The sequence below is a fragment of the Stegastes partitus genome, unplaced genomic scaffold (genome assembly GCF_000690725.1).
Source record: "Stegastes partitus isolate 25-593 unplaced genomic scaffold, Stegastes_partitus-1.0.2 Scaffold77, whole genome shotgun sequence".
NCBI classification, from domain to species: Eukaryota; Metazoa; Chordata; class Actinopteri; family Pomacentridae; genus Stegastes; species Stegastes partitus.
This window is the reverse complement of record NW_007577808.1, coordinates 771,467-793,014: the sequence shown is the minus strand read 5'-3', so window position 1 is coordinate 793,014 and position 21,548 is coordinate 771,467. Positions and strand designations below refer to the sequence as shown.

General features: G+C 42.0%; 1 protein-coding gene across 2 annotated transcripts; it reads right to left on the bottom strand.

Moving 5' to 3' along the window:
- Nucleotides 1-386: 386 nt before the first annotated feature.
- Nucleotides 387-16,607, bottom strand: LOC103353560 (voltage-dependent calcium channel gamma-1 subunit). Of its 2 annotated transcripts, XM_008276602.1 has the most exons (5): nt 16,595-16,607; nt 12,710-13,174; nt 6,540-6,614; nt 2,596-2,742; nt 387-2,450 (listed from the first exon to the last, which is right to left on the bottom strand). In XM_008276602.1, the coding sequence occupies exons 2-5, from the start codon at nt 12,945-12,947 to the stop codon at nt 2,218-2,220; spliced, it is 693 nt and encodes a 230-aa protein (XP_008274824.1). In that variant the 5' UTR covers nt 12,948-13,174; nt 16,595-16,607; the 3' UTR covers nt 387-2,217. The 2 variants fall into 2 exon arrangements, with proteins under 2 accessions (XP_008274824.1, XP_008274823.1); XM_008276601.1 differs by lacking the exon at nt 16,595-16,607 and having other exon boundaries at nt 12,710-13,322.
- Between the last annotated feature and the right edge of the window lie 4,941 nt (nt 16,608-21,548).

The following is a 21,548-nucleotide window of genomic DNA, read 5'->3' as shown; positions in this document are numbered from 1 at the left end:
CTTCCCTCGCTGCAGTGAATCAATGGCACACCTGTTCTCCCAGCTTCCCAGTCCCATTGGTTTCTCCCTCGTGGGTACAAAAAATAATGAATAGATCTGTTTTACTCTTCTTCATTTCAGTTGGTGGTGGTTATAATAAAGGATTTAGACTGTGTTTTAAAGGTTTATTTTCTTTTCTTTTCTTTTTTTTGTTTTTTTTTATTTGTTTCTCTATTAAAGTGTTTTTATTGAAATCGCTTGACTTCGGCCTCTTTTCATCTCGTGCATCACACGGTGGCATAAAAGAACCCTTTGTGCCCAAATTGCATACATCAGCCGGGTCACCTGGGTCTGTTGGAGGCTTTTTACTTTGGGGGAAAAAAAAAAAAAGCAATCCCAGAGACAAGTTTTCCAAAGCTTATCAAGATTTAATTTTCATTACAAAGTTATAGCAAATTACAAACACACACACACAGAAGCTACCGCATTCCAAAACGTAACCTTAACATGCCATACCCAACGAAAATAAGAAAAACTGCCAGTATAGAAAGTATTTCTGTTTGATTATTTACCTGTATGTTATCCTTCAACTGAATATTAAAGCCAAAAGTAATTTAAAATAAACAATACAAGATAGTTTGGGGTTTTTTTTTTTGCCCCCGATGCTCAGAGGCTCGTAAAATGAACGGTTGCTGCTCTGACAGATCACCAGCAGCGTGCTCTGCTTTGACACGACACCTGATTTCTGCACATGAAGGTCAAATATATTAACTTTCATCTCCATATGCACAGGACAGCATAGGGGACGGCTTTCGGTGTGTCTCAATACCCACAACCGGTGTACACAACAGTTTTAGGGGGATAATTAGTTTTCTGTTTGGAAATCTTAGTGCTTCTTTTCTGAACTCTGCATTTGGAAATAATTGAATATGACTGTCTATGATTTCAGATATATTTTTTTCTGCTTCTCTTTATCTCACGACATGTTCGTCTTTGTTCATTTTTGTCCAAAATGTTTATAAAGCTGTGGCCGACTAGCATTGCCGTTCATAATACTGCAGATTCTTGTTGCACAATGTATCCTAAGCTGCAGGTAAAAGACTCATATTGGTGGTTTAAAGATGACAAACTTCCACCGCTCAGAGTTGCATTGGTGTTCACAGCTAGATAATGAAATCGTGTTTGAATCCAGCCGGTGACAGCTCGGCATGCAGGATTAGATTCCTCCGTCAGATTGTGGATGTTCTCTGCGTTACTTATTTTATTTATTTTTTCTTAAACGCACACAATTTGTGGATGCAAATACAGGTCAGGATGCCGCATGAAGATGAACACAGTCTCTTTTTTTTTTTTTTTTTCCTCGTTGGATCAGGAGCTGTCAATAAAAAGTAAAAGGCCCCTGTATGTACACCTGCTAGAACTGAACCTTTTCCAACATGACTGGTGCTGCAGACTGGGTGGGTGTTTAGCATTCAGCCTACCGCACACACACAAACCTGCTCTGAGTAGCTGCTTGGCTCGAAAACCATTGGTTCAACTTGTGATTGAAGTGGACGTTATTCAGCTTTATGAATCCTATAGTTTAATATATAGATCTTGACCTACTTAACTGACATTGTGAGGGACTTCTTGAGTGACTCCATAAAAAATACATTAGCTATGTACAAGATATCATACATTATGCAGTACATAAAATCTAGTTACCTCCATGTCAGGCCATTACTGTATTTATTTTTATTCTCAAAATGTTAATGTCTTGTTTTTTTTAAAGCTAAGAAGTGCATGACAATGACACATGGGAGCCTGTAGTTACGCAACAATAACTTACCATCAGTCAACATTATTTCTAGACGTGCCGGCAGTAAAGTTTGAGTTGTTACAGGGAAAGGGAAGCATATTGAAAGTGCCTTTGGATGTTTGTGAATGCCATGTGGGCGAGTTCTGCTCTTACTGAGAAGCAAGGTTGGTTTAAAGCCACGGGTCAGGTTTGATAAAGAAGATAAAGGTGTTGCAGAAGACCACGTGGAGATAAGACAAACATACCAAACTCATACAAAAGGCCCGTATTCAGTGTCAGGTACATTTCCCATCATGGTAAATATTCACTAACATCAGCACCGGTTTCCCCTCGTTTTTGACTTTACTCTTTGATGACAAGCTCTTGTTCTTGAAATGAATCTAACGTGTACTCAAAACAAAAAGAAAATCAGTCTCGTCCTGGTTTTTTTTGTCCGCTCATCACTCAACTTGCTCCGGCTCGGCGTCCATGCAAGTCTCCCATGGATTCCTGGGCATCTGGGGCATGGAGAGGATGAGGAGCGCGATGCCAGTGAGGAAGAGGAGGACGAAGCCGGTGCAGGCGCAAGCGAAGGACCAGGCGTAGTAGTACTCGATCCAGATCGTTTCCTCGCTCTCGATCATGCGCTTCACCGACTGACGCATCACCTCCAGTGAGATGAAGGAGCAGAGACCTTAGAGGGAGAGAGAGGTGGAAATGTGAGTCAGGTAGCAGCGCTAACTGCAGATTTCCACCAAGTGACCATACAGGAAAAGAGATTTTTTCTTGCATCCCAAACTATATATCTAAATATAATCTTGTTGGTTAACTAAACTCACCTGCAAATGCAAAAAACATGCCAGCAGGTTTGAGGAGGTAGTCTCTTCCTTTGCCTTTACCGGTGCACGATCCAATCAAACACAGAGAGCCAAGGATCATGAAGGCCAGACTGAAGATGGAGATGGCTGCGGCTGAGATGTTGTACTCTGGAGAGAAAGAAACCAACAGTGTTGACCTTTTGTGGCTCAGGGAAAAAAATCACATCTTTTTGCACAGGTTACAGCAAAGTACAAGATTCTGAGACCAGAGCACAAAGAAAATGAAAAAGTGTCGAATGAATTTTTAAAAAACAAACACAAATAGAGGGCTGCAAGGTGGATCGGTGGTTAGCACCATTGCCTCGCAGCAAGAAGGTCGCCGGTTCGCGTCCCGGTGAGGACACCCGGGATCTTTCTGCGTAGAGTCTCCACGTTCTCCCCGTGCAGCGTGGGTTCTCTCCAGAAATTGTCCGTAGGTGTGAATGTGAGTGTGCTTGGTTGTCTGTCTCTAAGTGTAGCCCTGTGATAGACTGGTTACCTGTCCAGGGTGTCCCCTGTCTTCACCCTGAGTCAGCTGGGATAGACTCCAACCCCCCACGACCCTACTGAGGATTAAGTGGTGTATAGATAATGGATGGATTGATGGATAGTATAAAAGTCTATATTGAATACCAACAAATATTTTGCACATATTCTTTCTTGGGGTCCAATGAACCCTGAAAGACCTTCTACGTATGGCAACATGAAAGTCCTGAATAGGGTTAAGTAAAAACAGGCCTAGAAGAGTTCTGCCAAAGGACCCGAGACACTGTCCTGGTTCCTGCACTGGAAGCGTATGAGACAAGAAGAAGGCCATGACGTCCTTTAAAGTATATTATAGTATAATAATCATGAATGAACACAAAAGCTGACAGGCAGCCATTGGATGGACTTTAAAATGGGCATAATGTGCTCTCTCTCCCTCTGCTCAGCAATCAGGCAGCAGGATGACACATTACAAAGTAACCCATTACTGTAATCACATTACATTTACCTGTAAAGCAGTGAAGCTGTTAACACATTCAGCCACGAGAATACAGTCACTAATCAGTCAGTGCTTTTTTTCCGAAGCAGCAGAGCTTTGATTCTATTAAACATGCAACTGAGACCTCATTCTAACCACATTGTTCTTCTGAGAAGTGCCATTTGTGCTGGTTTTGCTGTTCTTTTTGTAGTAACACTTTGATAAAGAGCATAAAAGAAACAGCATATGTGTGTCCTCCTTAGTAGATTGGGGATTGCTCTATGGCAGGGGTGTCGACATCCGGTCCTCGAGGGCCGCAATCCTGCATGTGTTAGATGTTTCCCTCTTCCAACACACCTGATTCAAATGATCAGGATCGTTATCAGACTTCTGCAGAGCTTGATGATGAGCTGATCATTTGAATCAGGTGTGTTGGAAGAAGGAAACGTCTAAAACATGCAGGATTGCGGCCCTCCAGGACCGCAGTTCGACACCCCTGCTCTATGGGCACAGGTAAGGTTTAATTATATTGTTAATTGGCATTTATGGGACAATGCACGTCATGTGATGTTGTGGAGTAACGCAAAAGTAATGTATGAAGTAGAGTAACAAAGCAGCTAATAGTGGGAGTAAACAAGTAATGCATTACTGAGCCCAACATTTCCAGCATTGTTTCTCTTTTCTGACTCTGAGATAGAGACCAATACACACTTGAGTCTCTCTGACGTTTCTGCTGAAGACATAAAACTTAAAAAAAATAAATAAATCACATGGTTTTATTTTGAGTTACATTTTTAAAACTGCAGCCGAGCTGCAGCCTCGACTCAAACAGGGTTAAATAGCACATTTATTTTGGACTATTTTTAGTGGTGGGACAGTTTTATTCCACCGTTTTTTTTTTTTTTTTTTTTTTACAGCTACAGGGCAAAGAAGATGGGATCGACTGGAAGTGTCATCACATCACTCCAGTGCAACAGTGTGTCTCCACAACAATAGAGGTCTGTGGCACAGAGGCAACATAAATTCATTATTTGATCTTTTCATGGGGTTTGTTGATAGCAAAAAAAAAAAAAAACATAGGAAATCACAAAACTTATCCTCCAGTGCTTTTGATATTAAGGAGATAATCTTGACAGTCACAAATATCCCAACATCTAAACATCTTTGTGTTTACAGATACAGTTTGTCTGTCGAGCTGGAACAGCAGCTGGCTTGTTTTCTGAGCCGAGAGGTGGATCGGATGGGAGGCCTTTGATCTGCCGCCTGTTCGCCTGTGAACCGCACCCAGGGGAGAGGCTCTCCTTTGGGGGATGGAGCCTTCATCTTGTGCTGGCAGGGGAAGATGGGCCGCACCCCGAACGCTCTGTGTTCTCTGAGATACTGCACGAGTGTGGAGCTCGTTGGCTAACTCGAGTCTCAAAAAACACCGAAGATTCTCGACACCAGAAGAGACATCAAAAAGGTATGAGCGCTTCATGCGGGACTTGCTTCACTGGAAAAGATTTCTCAGCCTGCAGAAATACAAACATGTGACACAATTGACCCTCTGCCCCAGAGAAGGACTGGGTTTTGAGGGAATCGCCAGAAAGTGTTTAAGGTGGAAGTCACTGATTGCAGTATAAAGTACGTGATGATTTTTAGTATTTGTCTTGTGCACATGTGGATGTTCAGAGTAAGAGATAAAAAAGAACAAGTTTAATTCTTTCATGAAATTACAAAACACAGTTGATGTTGCTACAGATCCATTTCTTATAGCCTCTGTCCTTCTCTTAACTTGTAAGCTGTTCGCTTCACACACTTCATTTATTTTTTACTGCCGACATCCCGACGGCTCACAAGAGTCTTGCTGTACGTATAGATTCGTCTGCAGTGACATACATACACTATGTTCATTCAGCCTTGTGCACCATTATGGTACAGCCAAACGGCTCAGTCAAGAGTGAATAACGCTGTAGGGAGCTTAAGTCAGTGCTGCAATTATTCCAGTAAACTTGCAGTATATCTCTCAAGGGCTGGCCATCAGCAACTGGAAGCTGCATATGTGTGTGTGTGTGTGTGTGTGTGTGTGTGTGTGTGTGTGTGTGTGTGGGTGGGGGTTGGAGGATTGGGGGAGGGGTACCCATTAATCCTTACATTAACGTCTCGGGGTTTGGGGCACAACTTCATGCAAAAAGTCAATTCACATTTACACCCCAATAATTGAGTGTGACAGAGCTCCACATGTGCTCGGCCCACTTACACACTCTACATGGGAGGGCTGTCATACAACATGCGTTGGCTCGGTGAGGCCTCAGTGGTAACAGGGTCACCGAAGGGATCGGGGAGGGATGGAAGATAAAGGGAATGAGTGCTGAAAGAAATGCACAAAGCTATGAAGCGCTGACTACACTTTATGTTAAGAACATATTTTACATGGTTCCTGAGGTATCGTGTGTGAAATACTGTCAGCCTCGTGTTTGTACACATTGTGAATGATCCGCAGCTGTTATCACACAGGAGACAAATTCCAAGAAAATGTTTGAGGCATGCCATTACTCTGTAATAACTGAAATATGTAGCGTGCAATGCGGTGCCAGAGCACAGTGGCTCTATTTTTGCAAAGAGGTGGTGCTAGGCATAAGAAGCTGCAGAAAAGAGTTGGGAAAACGTAATGGAAAATCCAGCTTCTTTTCAGTTGGGATTTCATTATGTCCTGTGATAGATTTTGTCATTGAATGCTCCTGCTGCGACATCGCCGGCTGTGCCGTGGTCAAAGTGAAACATCTGAACTCACACAGAGCCGAACAGCAGCAGGTGAGGTCAGCTGGGAAACTGTGAGGCGGCCAGTCGGACTCGTTTGATGTTTCACTTCACACAGAGTAAGCAGCATACTTACAGAATTAATTCAGGAAATATTATTATTATTTTCAGACAGGATTGAATGAAGCAACCCCCAACGGTAAAACCAATACTGAAAATGTACCTTTTTGTGTTTTGTACTCGAATATCTCGGCATCCTGCCCCGGAGTGAAGTGCCTGAAGTAGGTGCAGTTTTCCTCTGTGGAAAGAAAGAAATCAGGATTTTGTACAAAGTTCTTAGATCTCATTTTAGCAGCACAATAAGTTATAAATACAACGATGACATACTGTTACCTAAAAAGTTGTTAGGATTAGTGTGTTAGCATACATCCAGCACATGTGGGAGCAACATTATTTTAAGTCATGCTTGTGTCCACACAATGAACATAAGTCAAACATCCACTCTTCTTTTTGCTCTGTTTTGGTCTCCACCAGCTCCAGAGTTAAACACGAAGCTCTTTTGAATTCCCCACTACCGTTTAAATCAGTCAAGTTCTGGGCTGTAAAATGAATGCAATGAATTAAATGACAATGAAACTGTCTGTAGAGCACAGAGCTGCAGAATCAGTGTTGTTTTTAGTTGGTCCTGTCTCATGAAATTTCAAGTCAAAATTGCTTCACATGCAAATACATGCTGTGTGCGTAAAGGCAAAGGAGGCTTTTGGAGGGACAATAGCATAATCAATAGTTAATTAAACAGGGACGATTCTGGAAACTCTCAAATGATGATCTGAGTCTCTAATTTTTAATGCATGATAATTTATTCTCTTCCATTATTTACCAAAATGTTTCTTTAATTGACATCAAGTTTCTCAAATTCAACCAAATTTTAATTGCTGTCAAATAAAAAAAAAGAAATTGTTCACCTTGTCATTGAACTAACCGCATTGTTTGCTTTTGATGTTGTGGGAGGTAAGTCTCACATTTTTTCTTTCCTCCTACAGCTGCCAAATTAATTTATGTACAAAAAACTTAATAATCTAAAGTTGTGCTTAGGGCCGGATCTTCTTACTTTGCTCACCCGCTAAACTTTTCTATTCAGATCTTTTCCATTATTAGCTGTCCTCCACCTGCCGCCATTGTGAACATCTATCGAACGCTTCACTCAGATCTATCTCACATTCTTGGTCTGCTTTGTGTGGGTTGACCGTCAAAGTAAACGTGGTTACAACAGACAACACTTTCAAATTTTTCTCATGCAGACAAGGTGTTAAACCTTTAGGGATTTGCACAAATAAAGCCAAACCGCCTTATCCGATCACACGGCGGTTTGATGGAGGAAAGGCTCTTTGATGCTTTGCCAAGTATATGTATAAAAAAAACACTGGAATCCGGTTCAGAAACAAGGCTCGGTTTACTGTCGGATCTTGATTACGTGTGACTTATCTCGCACCACGTCTGCGATTGTGGTATGAAAATGTAAACATGGTTTTAAAGCAGCTGATCAAGGGCACACAGGGCGGCTCGCGCTTAGCATCTGAGGCTGCACATCACGCAACACGAGTTTCTGAAAGCATAAGGATGTCTTGGTATTAAAAAGACATGACACAAAGGTTTGTATGATCATAGGAACGTCTATGTATGTAACACCACACCTCTCATGCAAAAGTCACGTGTACGTCAGTGATCTCGGCGGTATGAAGTCTCCACTCAGACGCATGTTCCTAATCCCTTTTTTTGAACGCTCCTGTCACAGGAAGTGAAATGCTTTCATATGGAGATACGTAGGACTTGCACGCTATCATATTTTGCTACCAGCCTGGCGACCCATGCTGGGATGGAATAGTCATTTTTTATGTGCACCCTGGAAACCATGAAAATAAGCTAAAAGGGATGTCAGGTGCCCCTAAAAGGAAATAACAGCCAGTAATTTAATATAATAGTCGCAAACAACATCTCTGAATCATGTTTTTTTTTCCAAGGCAACATTGCAATGTTTACAAAAATGCTGTGTGCGTGGGTCCACATACAAAAAAAAAAAATGATGTTTTTATGAATGAGGACAGGGACTGGCCATCACGAAAAAAAAAATAATAAAAAAAGAGAGAGAGAAAACACAGAGATTGTTACTAAGCAACAAGACCCACTGCTTTTCACTGTAGAAGGCACATATGAGGGTGTGACAGACGTTTGTCGTCTAGTTGTACTTCGCAGTCAAAAGAGAGGCTGGAAAAATAACTCTGAGTGCTTTAAAAGTCTAAATGTTCGCATTTTTAAAGAAATGCTAATCCAGCTGTGCCCTCTTTATGCCTCTGCTGTAACATAAAAGCTTTATTTTTAATGGCAGGAAACATAAGATAAGGGTTCATTTTTAGGTTCCAGGTTGAGTTCTATCGTCTCTTTATTCTCGAAATCAAAGCATACCTTGTTTGTTGTGTATGTTTGAAGGGAACAACTCACTATGATACCCTGGAGGTGAATGGCTTCCCTGTATGTGACTATGTGTGTCGCCACTTTTTGTGTCATCTTTAGATTACATGCTTTAATTAAAAAACATCAGGACGACCTCGTGGTCACAAACGAATCCGCATTCTTCAGGCTGCCACAGACAAGCACACACATCCACCAGCGTTGTGCCACTTTATTGTTGGTCCTCGACCCGCTAGACCGCACTGACAAGCCGCGTAAAGCCTCCCCTCGTTTCAAATAGGGCAATCTGTCATCTTTCCAAAGATCAGGTGAGGACATGGGATTAGCAGCATCCCTGCACATTGTCGTGTCAGGGAAATGTCTTTTATAGCGCCGATGTGTGCTGTCAATCCATTTTGTCCACAGCTAAGTTTGGCCCAGACGTCTGAGCCCATGTTTTTACTATGTTGCCTATATTTGGCTGTCGTAGCCTTCCTCATTCTTCAGTTCATGACAGGTGAAGTTGCGTTGCAGCATCAAGATAAATGTGCGTATCACTGGAATTGCATCCATTGTAGGCAAAAGAGTGGCTTTTTGAAACTTTTTTGGTAAATCATGTACCAAAATCAAAGGAAGGAAGTTGTACATTTTACATTTGCTTTTACTTCTGAGTTTGGCTCCGTAAATGTAAACACTCTCCCTCCAAATAAGTAAAGCTTTTAGCTCTATATAAACCGAGAATCCCATATGGACAGATGTTTATATAGGGGTTGAAGACATCACTGGCATCCTGTCCTCATATACCATGCCTATCCCTGGATTTGTATGGTACTTCAATACCTATGAAGGCAAAAATACCAGTGATTCCACTTCCCTTTTGGACTTTGCATCCCATCCCAAGGGAGTGTAAAGTAATTTGAGTGACTGTGTGGGCTGCTTGGAGATGTGAAGCTGCAGGAAGGTCTTGTGGGAACACTTTCGTGAGACAGCAGGCCATAAAGTTATGCCTGACTCTTTCAGGCGGCCCCGTCAGTCAGGGGAACGGCCGGACTTGGCATGAACACCTGACCCTCATGGCTTCACCCTGCACAGCTGAGTATTTACATGGCCTATATTTATAACTACAGCGACTGCTTGCTGAGCAGGTTGCACAATTTTATTTCAGAAAAGAAAAGAAAAAAAAAACCACACACGCTCGGGTAGACCTGATAGCTGTTAGGGTGTAGACCACATGGGCGTCAGTAGCATAGGCAGTCCATGGTTTGAGTCTCGACTGTTCTGAAGCTTCGTAATGCATCTTTCCTCACAATCTAATAAAAAAAAAATCATTTTGCATGTCACACACTTTCTGGAACCCTTTTGCAGTGCCATCTTTGTTTGTTGTGGCAACTGAAACCACCAAAATGTAATTAGATCACAAAATTCCAAGTGTTCTGAAGTTCTATGAAAATTAAACACTGGGTGAGCAACACGGAGGAGCTTCACAACTTAATAGAATATCTGGCGCTGCCTATTTACATTTCACAACAGCTCACAAAGCCAACTGAAAAGAGATCCAGAATGAAGTAGGACAGAGAACTCAAACCCAAAGCAGACCTCAGGTAAATGCAAAGTTTCTTAGAGCTGACACAACATAAACTGTAAAATCTGCGTTATGCGCATATTACGAGTTTTTCTGAGATCACCTCAGCGCTCGTGCTTTGTCAGCAGTTGAGCTAAACAAGTCGGCGCATATTTTCCAGTTGAGTGTCACCCAGGGAACCGGGTCTCGTCACACGGTGTTTAAGTCCTGCTTTGGATCAGAGGTTGACACGTCTCTCAGGACATGTGGCAAATGGTAAACAATAATGTTCCTCTCCAAATAGAGCTATTGGGCCTGAGGGAATCCCTCGGAGACTGATGGAACATCTATCAGATTCCCTTGCTTTATAAACAAAGGTTGCCAAGGTGGCCTTCACAAATCACACGTATTGTTTTAGATTTGTTAGCAGCACATTGCTACTGAAAAAAAGGCCTCAATAATAAATCTGCTTATATGTATTCAAAAATGAAATACTGAGGATAAAACCATTTAGCTGAAACATTTGCCACTTGTCGCTTGTCATCTGAAGAATTTCCTGTGTGACTGGGCGGGTCAAGCTGATATAGAATATTCAGCACATGCCTGCGCCGGTGAACCGCCCTCAGGCATCGCATCTGCTCCTGGAAAGGCCCTGCGGTGCCGACAGCGTCCGGGATTCCAAACGTCTAGCAGCCACCATCAGTCAGGACGTATTTTGGGAGTTTCTCTTTGTGAGTGAATCTGGGTGGGTCGTCTAGACTCGTCTCCAAAAAACGACCAACAAGCTTAGATGGCATTTAAAGATAAGACAATTGCTTCTCGGATAACAATAAATGTGCCAGCAGGGTCCCCTTCCCCCCCCCCACCTCCCCCAATTCTACAGACAAATGACTCTCATCACGAATCGCTGACATGTGAGCTTTCGCTAGTCAACAATGGCTCAAGCCTGCTTACATTTAATTCAATTACAGTGTGCCTTTTTATTCAGGCAGCTGCAGGAGCGCATCATACTGAAGCGTTGTTAGTACATCAGAATACATGACCTATAAGCTGCGATGGACAAAGTGTTCAGATCATTCACTTAATGTATTAATACCACAGTGTAAACAGATCCCCTTACAAGTTGTATTATCAGCAGAAGAACGGTCTGCATCAGAGTGTTGCGTTATATGTATGTTAGATTGCCCGACTGAATAATTGAGCAACATATTAAAGTTTTAGCACGTTGAGCGGGAAAGTCATTTAAATGCTTCGTGTGTTGTTGGGTGGCTGTTCATTCGCCTCGATGTGTGGTATCATTCTTCATATTTACTAAAATGTATGCTGCATGTAACTTACAGCTGCACAGGAAGATGAATTTTACTCTTTTTTTAACTGACCTGCTGCGTATTCACTGAAAGATTCTTATGTTGCTTAAAAAACGACATTCTCTCCAGTAACTACCTAATTATGCTGCACTTCAGGGGAAAAAAAATCTTGCATTCTTCTTTAAAAACTAGTCAGAATATTGTGGGAAAGATCACATTTTGTGTTAAGTAGCTCAACGTTGTTCTGAACTACTGCTTGTGTAAATACTATTTACTGCTCCTGTGCCTGTTAGGAACAAGCACCCATGTTTTATGGATATCAGTATCTACAGCTAGCACTATTAATTGTCAGCAAGTTCCAGGGCAGCTGGTTTTAGCAATAAAATCATCTGCCAAAGGGGAGGAGCCAGCGAGCAGAATCAGCTGTTGTGGTGTTTAGTGTTGCCTGCAGTCTGTTGTAACCCCGTGGATTATAAGCTTGGGTACGTCTGGTTGATGTCAAATATCTGCTGTGTTCGGTTTAGGTCCTTGCGGCTAACTGAGCGCTCAGGCGTCCTCTCAAGGTCTGGTCATAGTTGGTCAGCCTGGATGTTGTTACCATCGCCCTGTTGTTTGTCTAGAGGAGGAGTAGCAGACCACCGAGGTAGCTGGAGCATAATGTAAACTCTAAGACTGTGTGTCACCGTCGCCTGCTTCATCAGAACACATTTGAAAACATTTATTTTTTCACGTGTGTTTCTGAAGCCGATCGCAAACAGAAAGAGGTTTATTCCATTAATAAAGGCGACAAACATGCGACTGATAACAGGATCCTCTTTGCGTTACATGGGGAAGCTTAGAAAGTCATATGACCTGTTCAGTGATCCTGCCCCAGAGCCTCTATTCTTAGTAGCTTCATACCTCATGAACTGGGGCTGGGTTGCAGGAAGGACCTCATGCACATGCAATGTTCATGCAGCGTAGCACCAAACCTTTGCTGTAAATGGCACAGCCCCAGACACAAGACGCCAAACATGTCTTTCGGCTTTCATTTCATTTGACGTGCTCTAAAAAGTTTCCAGTCAGATTTTCTCTTACCTCCAGGCAGGCTGATGGGTCCGCAGCCGAGCCCCTCCACAAAGTTTTCCGAGCTGATGTAGATGTTCTTCTTGCACAGCCTCCACAGGCCGAAGTGGGCCGCCTCGCAGGTCTCATTGACTTTCTCCACCCGCGGGCTAAGCACTGCCCAGTGGTCCGTTACCACCGCAGTGAACATGCATGCCATACCCACCAGCAGCACGAAGACGGCAATCTTTATCTTTGTACGCTTGTGCATGTTTCCAGGTGATGAGAGTTCAGTTCAGTGAATATTCTCCCCTTGATATAATTTAACAAAAAAAAAAAAAAATCTATAAAATGTGATGTTCTGCAGTGTGGACACACCGGTCTGTGTCCCAGGGGCTTTTTTCCTCAGTGACTGCAGCAAGCTTCCCAGAAAATCTCTTCTCTTTTCCTCTCTCCACCCAAGACTAATGTCTTCTCTCCCCCTGCCGCAAATCTGTGCTTCTGGTTCGAAAGGAAAGGGGCCAGACTGCTCTGTCCTACTTTCTAGTCCCCCTTTCCCTACTCACTATGAGTTGCCGCACAGCTAAGGGGCTGCAAGTTTAGATATACAGCTGTTGAGGTAGATCAGGGAAGTTGATGACCAAACTGCCTGCCATGGTGGGCAATGGGTGTGGGGGCTGTTGCAAGTGTTAGTGTTTTTCTGGGGGTGTCGGATGCTATAAATGTGACTGGTGAGTCAAGCTGTCAGGCTGTCTTCTTATCCGGTTACATTGCCAGTGGGTGGAGATGTGTAACGTGCCACAATAAGTGGACCAACATAAACAGTTTTCCTACGACTGTATTCACACGCAAACTTTCAAAATGGATGTTTCGGCATTGTGAGAATAGTTTCCCCTACGTCTACTTTCCATCCATCGACGCTGGCTGTGTTTTCATTCTGTGCCTCACCTCGACACCGTCTTCGTGCGGATTTGTCTCTGTAAACTATTTATAAGAAGAAAGTGGATGTGTTTATAGAGAGCAACAGCTAGGCTCCAACCGACAACAGAAGCGTTTCCCCGATGGAACAATACTGCTTTTAGTAATTCCTGTCAGGATGTCCACTTGTTACCGTGCTTGTAGGCCATATTAAAACAATCATAACTGTTGCTTTATTGGACTGCTTGTTGTGGGATCTCTACAGAACCAGTGTATATTTAATGTGTCCCCAAGTTAGGGAGGATATCTCAGAAGTGGCTTTAAAATCTTAAACCACGGATGGCTGCTACACATCTGTTTAGAAATAAGCTTCTCCTGCCACAACGAAATCAATCCTGTTGTACCTAAGGAATATGAGTATGGGTACAATTACCACAATAGTAGAAATGACAATATTTAATCATTGAAAAAGAATAACTGAGCTTTCAAAAGTGTTATAAAAGCTAAAGTCGATCAAGTTTGCAGCAAATGAGGCCAAATGTCATGTAGAATGTAAAGATATGTGAACAAAAGTGTCATAGGGAACTGGTGTTTTACTGTATTGTTAACGATACTGCCGTTGGTAATGCCATTAAAAACATTTGCTTTTGATACAACAATTCATGTTTAGATATTGTTTTCTTTCTGAAAGCTCTCCACTCTGTTGTGTCAGGGTAACAAATTTCATTTTTGATGGTCACAGCCAAGCAAACTCTTCACAGCCGGTGTAAAACGAGTTTAGAAACAAGGTCTGAAACTTCTAATGATAGTCAGCAATTAGCCACAACATTAGAAGTGGATCGCTAATTTCATTACAGTGTGTTGTTCTGCTGGACCTGGCGTTCATGTGGATGTTAGTTTGATTCACGCCTCCCTCACTGGCAACAGCAAACGAAAAGTGCTCAAGGAACATGACACAGAGCTGAAGGTGTGGACTTCAAAAAAAAATCTAATCTAATGTAGCATGTGTGGTGTGCACCTAAACAAGCCTGATCGATGGAGGCCCAGTGTCCATGTCTCAGTGATTCAGAGCTGTTTTAGCAGCAAGAGGGGACCTACTAGGTGGTTTTAATGTAATGGCTGACAGTTTACTGTATAACATGCACTCTTCTACATTTGCTCATATGAAAGATAAATCAACATACAACAAAGTGGTCGCAGAACGACATCACCAAAAGGTATATTCTGTGAAATCTAGAAAGCTTTCACAGAGTTTTTCTTTAACACTTAAAAATGTACTCTGCTTTCTGGCATTAAAAAGTAGAATATTTTATGTAAAAGCTCCTTTTTTCCCCCCACAAACGTAGCTGTAAAGTAAGTGGAGGAGAAAAGGAGACGGGAGAAAACTTCAGATAAGAAAAGCACAAAAGGTGTGTTAATCCCTTTGATAACTCCTCTACGGTAACTCATGTTAGTACATTATTTTTTTTTTCTTTCTTTTTATAAGCGTTGGCCCACTTTGAGTCTCTTTATAAGAATCGTGACCCACTTCCCCCCGGTGTGAGCAGAGGCACCAGTGAAAGTCAAAAAGTTGTCACAGCAACCAAGTAGAACCTTGAGAAATCAGTGCAAACCAGCACATGTGACACACAAACATATGCGTGTGAGCTGAGAGATCCGTCAGTCACCTACATTCACCCGCTTACTGTATGTTCCTGAAAACAGACTTCTGAAGGTCCTCAATGAAAAGGCAGGGCTCCACTTTGACTCTGTTGTTGGTAGCGCTACTGTTTTACACTTTCTTTCTCTTTCTGTTTGTAAATCAGGCCGTTCTTACTATCACTAATGACGGTGACTCTTTACTGAGATGTGGCAGCGTGAGGATAGGGCAACTTTACAATAGATTCTGTCTCACTTTGCTAGCTGGATCATCTGGTAAATTCAAATGGTACCTCCAGAATGTCGGCATTAAATCGGAGGCGTCTTCTCCCAAAGTGTCCATTGTAATCATTCATCCATCCTAGCAGTGGAGCTGATGGATGTTTAGATAATAACTGATTTTCACAAATGGATTCCAGTAGATGTGTTCTAAAGCTGCTTGATGTGACGCTTCACCGATTCCACTGTAAAGCTGACTTGATTCCATCCATCCATTCATTATCTACACACCGCTTAATCCTCACGAGGGTCGTGGGGGGCTGGAGTCTATCCCAGCCGACTTAGGGCGAAGGCAGGGGACACCCTGGACAGGTCACCAGTCTATCACAGGGCTACACTTAGAGACAGACAACCAAGCACACTCACATTCACACCTACGGACAATTTAGAATCACCAATTAACCTCAGCATGTTTTTGGACTGTGGGAGGAAGCCGGAGAACCCGGAGAGAACCCACACTGCACGGGGAGAACATGGAGACTCCACGCAGAAAGATTCCGGTGCCCCCACCGGGACGCGAACCGGCAACCTTCTTGCTGCGAGGCAACAGTGCTATCAACTGCGTCACCCTGCAGCCCTGACTTGATTCCACATTTTGCTAAATCATTAAGTGTCAGGTTTCCCTTTGATGAGTTGCTTCATCGATCGTCTGTCACTGGACGTCCAAAATTGTGACAACGTTAATGTGTTTCGTCTCTCTTCAGAAGAATATCACAGCGGGAAATGTTCCAGATTGTGATGAGGTAAAGGATATTTGAAGGCAGTCTGTGACTTTAAATGCCTCACAGCGAGAAGGTCCTCGAGCTGCTGCCTGAGTTTGCATGTTCTTCCCTCATCTGCATTATTTACGAGGCTCTGATGTGCTGAAGTTCATGTGAGGTGAAGCTGTGGTGGGAAAAGAGACACTTTTTGTTTGTTTTTCATGATGTTAAAGCTAAATTGATTTTATGGCTGAAATAGATGCTCAATTAATAGGTAGGTAACTGTCAAAAGTTGTGATAATAGATTAACTGTCATTGATGAAGGAATAATACTGAACATTCACTGTTTTAGTCTTCAGCTATATGTTGTTGTTTTTTTAACCCCTTTTCTTTCTTTAAAATGAGTTTAGGACTATAGGTCAGCCAAATTTGAAAACATTTTTTTATTATTTTATGACATTTTAAGATTAAATCATGAATAATATTGTCATAGAAATATTCTCGAGATTATCCAGTAATGTAGATCATTCTTATTTGCAGTCTGAGTGAATGTTTCCATAAACAGAAACACATATTTCGAACAAAATCAAACATTTGATGCTACTGTAAATATTACAGAATATATATAATTTGTTTTTATAACTAGCCCAAGAGGTGAAGGCCCCTACCAGGGATTTTTTTTGTATCCAGATCAGTAATAGTGAAAAATGTGGGGAAAAAACGTTGTCAGTAGATGGGTCAGTATCTCCAACGAACCGAGTTTATGTGATTTATGTTTTATGTATATATGATAATAATTAGAAATCACTTTATTAGATTCATTGTCATTTGTAAGTTCTGATGTTTTACCTTTTTTCTTTAAAAATTCAATTTTCTCCAAATGTCGTTATTGTTGATCACCACTGATACACAGTTTTTGAGTATAGGTGGTTTAATGTGTGTGTCTCTGTGAGTAGAGGAAGTGCAGGTGGTTTGTCTGTGTGTTTGTGTGTATTCAGGTGTGCTATGTGACACTCTGTGTGCGCTGGCCTGGATGACTTACCAGATAAACAACCCTCAGTGAAGCCTTAATTAGTCCTTCACACACCTCACCATTGTTTCTGATTGATGGCGCTGACATAATCACTTTAAAAAGAGCAACAGCACCTGACCTCAGATACATTAGCCAGGTCGACCTCTGACCTTTGCTGCGCTGGGAGAGCCACACTGGAGCTGCAGGTCTGACTCTGGGTCCTCAGGGAGGCTTGTGGCTCGTCAAATAACTTCCAGGAGGGACACAATCTCATCCTGCGGACTAATGGTGTGGACAGAACCTGAACCACTAAATCCATTGATTGTAATCACAGAGGACGCGAGGCAGCATCGACTATGGCTTATCATGACGGCTTCTCAACTGCAGCGATAAACCTTGTTGTGGGCCAAAGGAGCCAGTGATCACTTGGTGGAAAGTTATGAGGTCATCTTCGGTCTCAGCTGATGAAAGCTGGTTTATTTCTTGAAATGTGGACACGGACAACATGATGGTGTAATAACTGATGATCACGATCACTTAAATCAATCACATGGAGCTATTTGAGCGCACTGATTGACTTTTGATGATAGAAATATTACAAGGATCCTACAGGTTCATAATTTAATGTTTTGGGTCTACTAGAATATGTTTTCATGCTTTAATGTTCAAAACACTGCTTTAACACCTCTTCACACAGTCTGAAACATTTCATAGAGTGTTTTTTTTTGAGGGACGCCGCACTGCAATTTCAACTCTCTATTGTGTATCTTCTTTTTTTAAGTAATTTTTTTGGCCTTTGTGCCTTTATTTGACAGTGTAGTGCAGAGAGACAGGAAAGTGGAGGAGAAGACGTATGGGAAAGGGTCATGAGCGAGATTTGAACCCATGACCTCCACATTGGGACTGTAGCCCTGTACATGGGACGCCAGCTCAACCTGGTGAGCTGTAGCTCTATTGTGTATCTTGCCACTGTGGCCATTCTCAGGTGATTTTCTTCTTCTTTTGACATCCACCAGACCTCACCACTTCTGTCAGGACTAAAGGACGATCGCTGCCTTCTACAGATCCAGCTTTCCGTTGTTATGTCCATTTTTTTTTTTTTTTTAAATTTTTCTTCTTAGGGACTTCTTTCTAGGGGTTGAAAACCATAATCGGACCTATAAATTCATTTAGTTGTTGTATTGTGATATTATGTAATGGTAAGAAACTCGACTTGTGTGTCATGGACTTCAGTAAATTATGATGGGGAAATGACTGCCTGTGAAGCAATAAAACAGATGTTTCTTTTCCACTTAGTCCTCTTTTAAAATTAAAAAGAAAAAAAAAAATCAGAGCAATTTCTCAGCAAAATGATACACATCAAAACAAAACAACAATAAAAAACATAAATGTGTCACAAACGTCATATATTAAAATACAGATCATTACAGCCTGTTAAGCAATAGAAACAGATGTTGCATTTCCTTTAACTCTTTTTTTACATTTTATTTCAGGGTAATTTCTCAGCAAAAATGATGCAAAACAAAAACAAAACAAAAACATGGAAGCAATTAAAGCCATTCTGTATTTACAGGCTTGGTACTACCATATGTTATACATCACTGATATATTTTATAATTTCAGCTGAAACAATGAAAGTGCTCCACCCGGGCAACAGAGGGCGGAAGGTTGTGACAAATTACGTAACAGAAATATAAATCTCTCTGCTCTAATCTCACATCTGTGGCTGTAATGACGCCATTTCTCTTGTTTGTTTCCCCCAGTCAGTGCACTGATTTGGATCTTAGAAATAAAAATGGTGTCACTGGATCCCACTTCTCTTGGAAAGACCTTCTAAACTTTAACCAAACAAATTGTTACAAAACTTCTATCTGCTTCTTAAGACACATCGAACACCTTGTAAGATTTTTTTTTCTTTTCTGTTGCCCTTATTTAAAAGGAGCTGCAGAGGAATGGCATGCAGGAAAGGTCTGCCTGGCACTGGGGGTCTCCAACCCTGCTGACAGCACTTACACCCATGTGGCGCGCACCCTAACCACTCTGCAACATATAGCATTTTTAAAGGTTTTACTTCCACAGTTTTTAAGGGAAGCTTGACATCAGATAAGCTGGACTGTAAAATAATTAGCCGCGTTGCGCCGCACACCTACGCACCATCCACATCTGATGTTTTTCATGTGTCACAGCGGATGAAAAAAGGGGTTAAGCTCCAACTGCTGCTGGCTAAATCCAGTCTTAGCGCAGAGACAGATGTCATCCTAATGGAGGCCTGCGGTTCCCGGATCGACAGTATGGCACCGGTATCAACAGGGAGCGAAGGAATCGAACCCCCTGCTGGGAAAAATGTCAGCCATTTTAAATTTTCAAAAAGAACTTCGGAGTACAGCGAGAGGGGGCCCGCGGAGATGATCTCGCCGAGGGAAATCACGTCTGACTTTCACGTTCATTCTATAGCCTCAAAGTACACGCTGTGCTAATAAAGTTATCATATTAAACCGTGTGCTGCTGTTTCCCTCATATGCATGAATGGAAATGCTCTCCAAACATCAACATGGGGTTTGGCGTTGTTCTCTCCACCTGGGATGTTGCAGAATTTTGATGATAACAATTACAGCTGCTTTTTAAAATCAAGTTAAAAAAGTCACCGCTGGCTGTAAATGCTCTGTTATGGCATGTCATGTATCAGGTTTGGTGTATAGATAGCTTCTGCACAAACTGTTATCTTCTACCATTACAAAGACAGAACACGAGTTATGTCATTTCATCCGTCCCGCACAGCGAGCTACCGATGCTAACAAGCGCGCCGTCCGGTCCTGCGACTGCACGGAGAGGTGACCGCGCCATTTTCCTCTCAATTACGGGTGATGTTTCGCTGGCACACGACAGCAGGGAGGGGCAGCAGCTTTAATGTGGATGAAAATATCAGTAAGGGTCCAGGGCATTCAAATTCACAGGGTTTAACGGTTCGGGTGAAGGGTGAAGAAGAATTGCTCAAATTCGGATTTGGAAAGGGAGACAAGGTCATCAAACCAGTTTGGCATAACAAAAATACATCACATGCATCCAGGGTGGAAATAAGTCGATTAGAATTCAAGGCATCCTCTTGTCCGACTCAATGGCTTGAATGACGGCTATAGCTGGGAGAGCAGGAACTTGCTGCATGTCCTCTCATGGCCCTGCATGTCCAAACCCACACAGCAACCTCTCTGACCCCGATTCACAAACCAACAGCCAAATTAAGCCAATTGCAGCTTCTGCTAGAAAATATTCAACTGGGACACAAGCCGTAAAGCAGATATGGAAGCCAGCCAAGCGTGCACGATAACAAAAATGAGTAATTTGAACTTCTACCAGCACTCCATACACACACACACAACAACTCCCTTTTACTCCAGCTCTTGTTTGGAGACAAGCAGACAAGCTTTTCGAAGTCTGGATGAGCATTTGGGAGCCTGTTAGTTCAGTCAAGCATTAAGTTGGCTGATGCCGATTTCCTTTAACACCCTGTGGTTGCCCGACTGTCTGCCGTGCAGCTTCATAGCAGAACATAACAGGCCCATCAACCCTGCGTCATTACCTAAATATGTCCTCTATGAGGAAAAGCAAAAAGCTGTGAAAAAAAACGCCATGTTGTCTCTTCGGACCAATTCTCAGCTCGTATTTTGCTTTAAGGTACGAGTGAAGTTAGCTGTAATTATGGAGTTGACTTTTGGAATTTGCCTCCACATTTAGCTGACCTAGCATTTGTAAAGGTATAAAAAAACTATTTAGGTAATTAATTGTTCAGCTAAGGATGTTAAATGCTAACATTTCAAGCTAGACTGCTGGTCATTACTTAGAATTTGCTGCTTTTCTTTGTCTTTTGCAATAACAAATTTAATTTTAAAAGGGTATCTGTGACTTTTTAGCGATATTTCAGATATAATAAATACTTCCCTAGACATTTATATGTTCTAAAATTGCTTTTCAACCCACTTCCACAACATTTTTTGCACATTGAAATTTGAAGCTATGTTTGGATGACAATGTCTCAGGAACTGTTAAAAGTAAAAGCATTTCTCTGTTATTTCTAATCATGCCATGGTTTAGGAATCTCAATATTGGACAAGTATATAAAACATTTTTTAATTATGGCTGAGTTGAAATATGAAAAACATTGAACCTATCATACAAAGTCCCATCTTTGAGCAGAGATTAACAGAAACATTGATAATGCAGAAGTCGACAAGTGATACTTTCTGAACCACATGTAGGTGCAAGTCATAATATTACAGAGCAAAACATAAAGAATACTTTTTAATTAGCAGTTTTAATCAGTATTAAG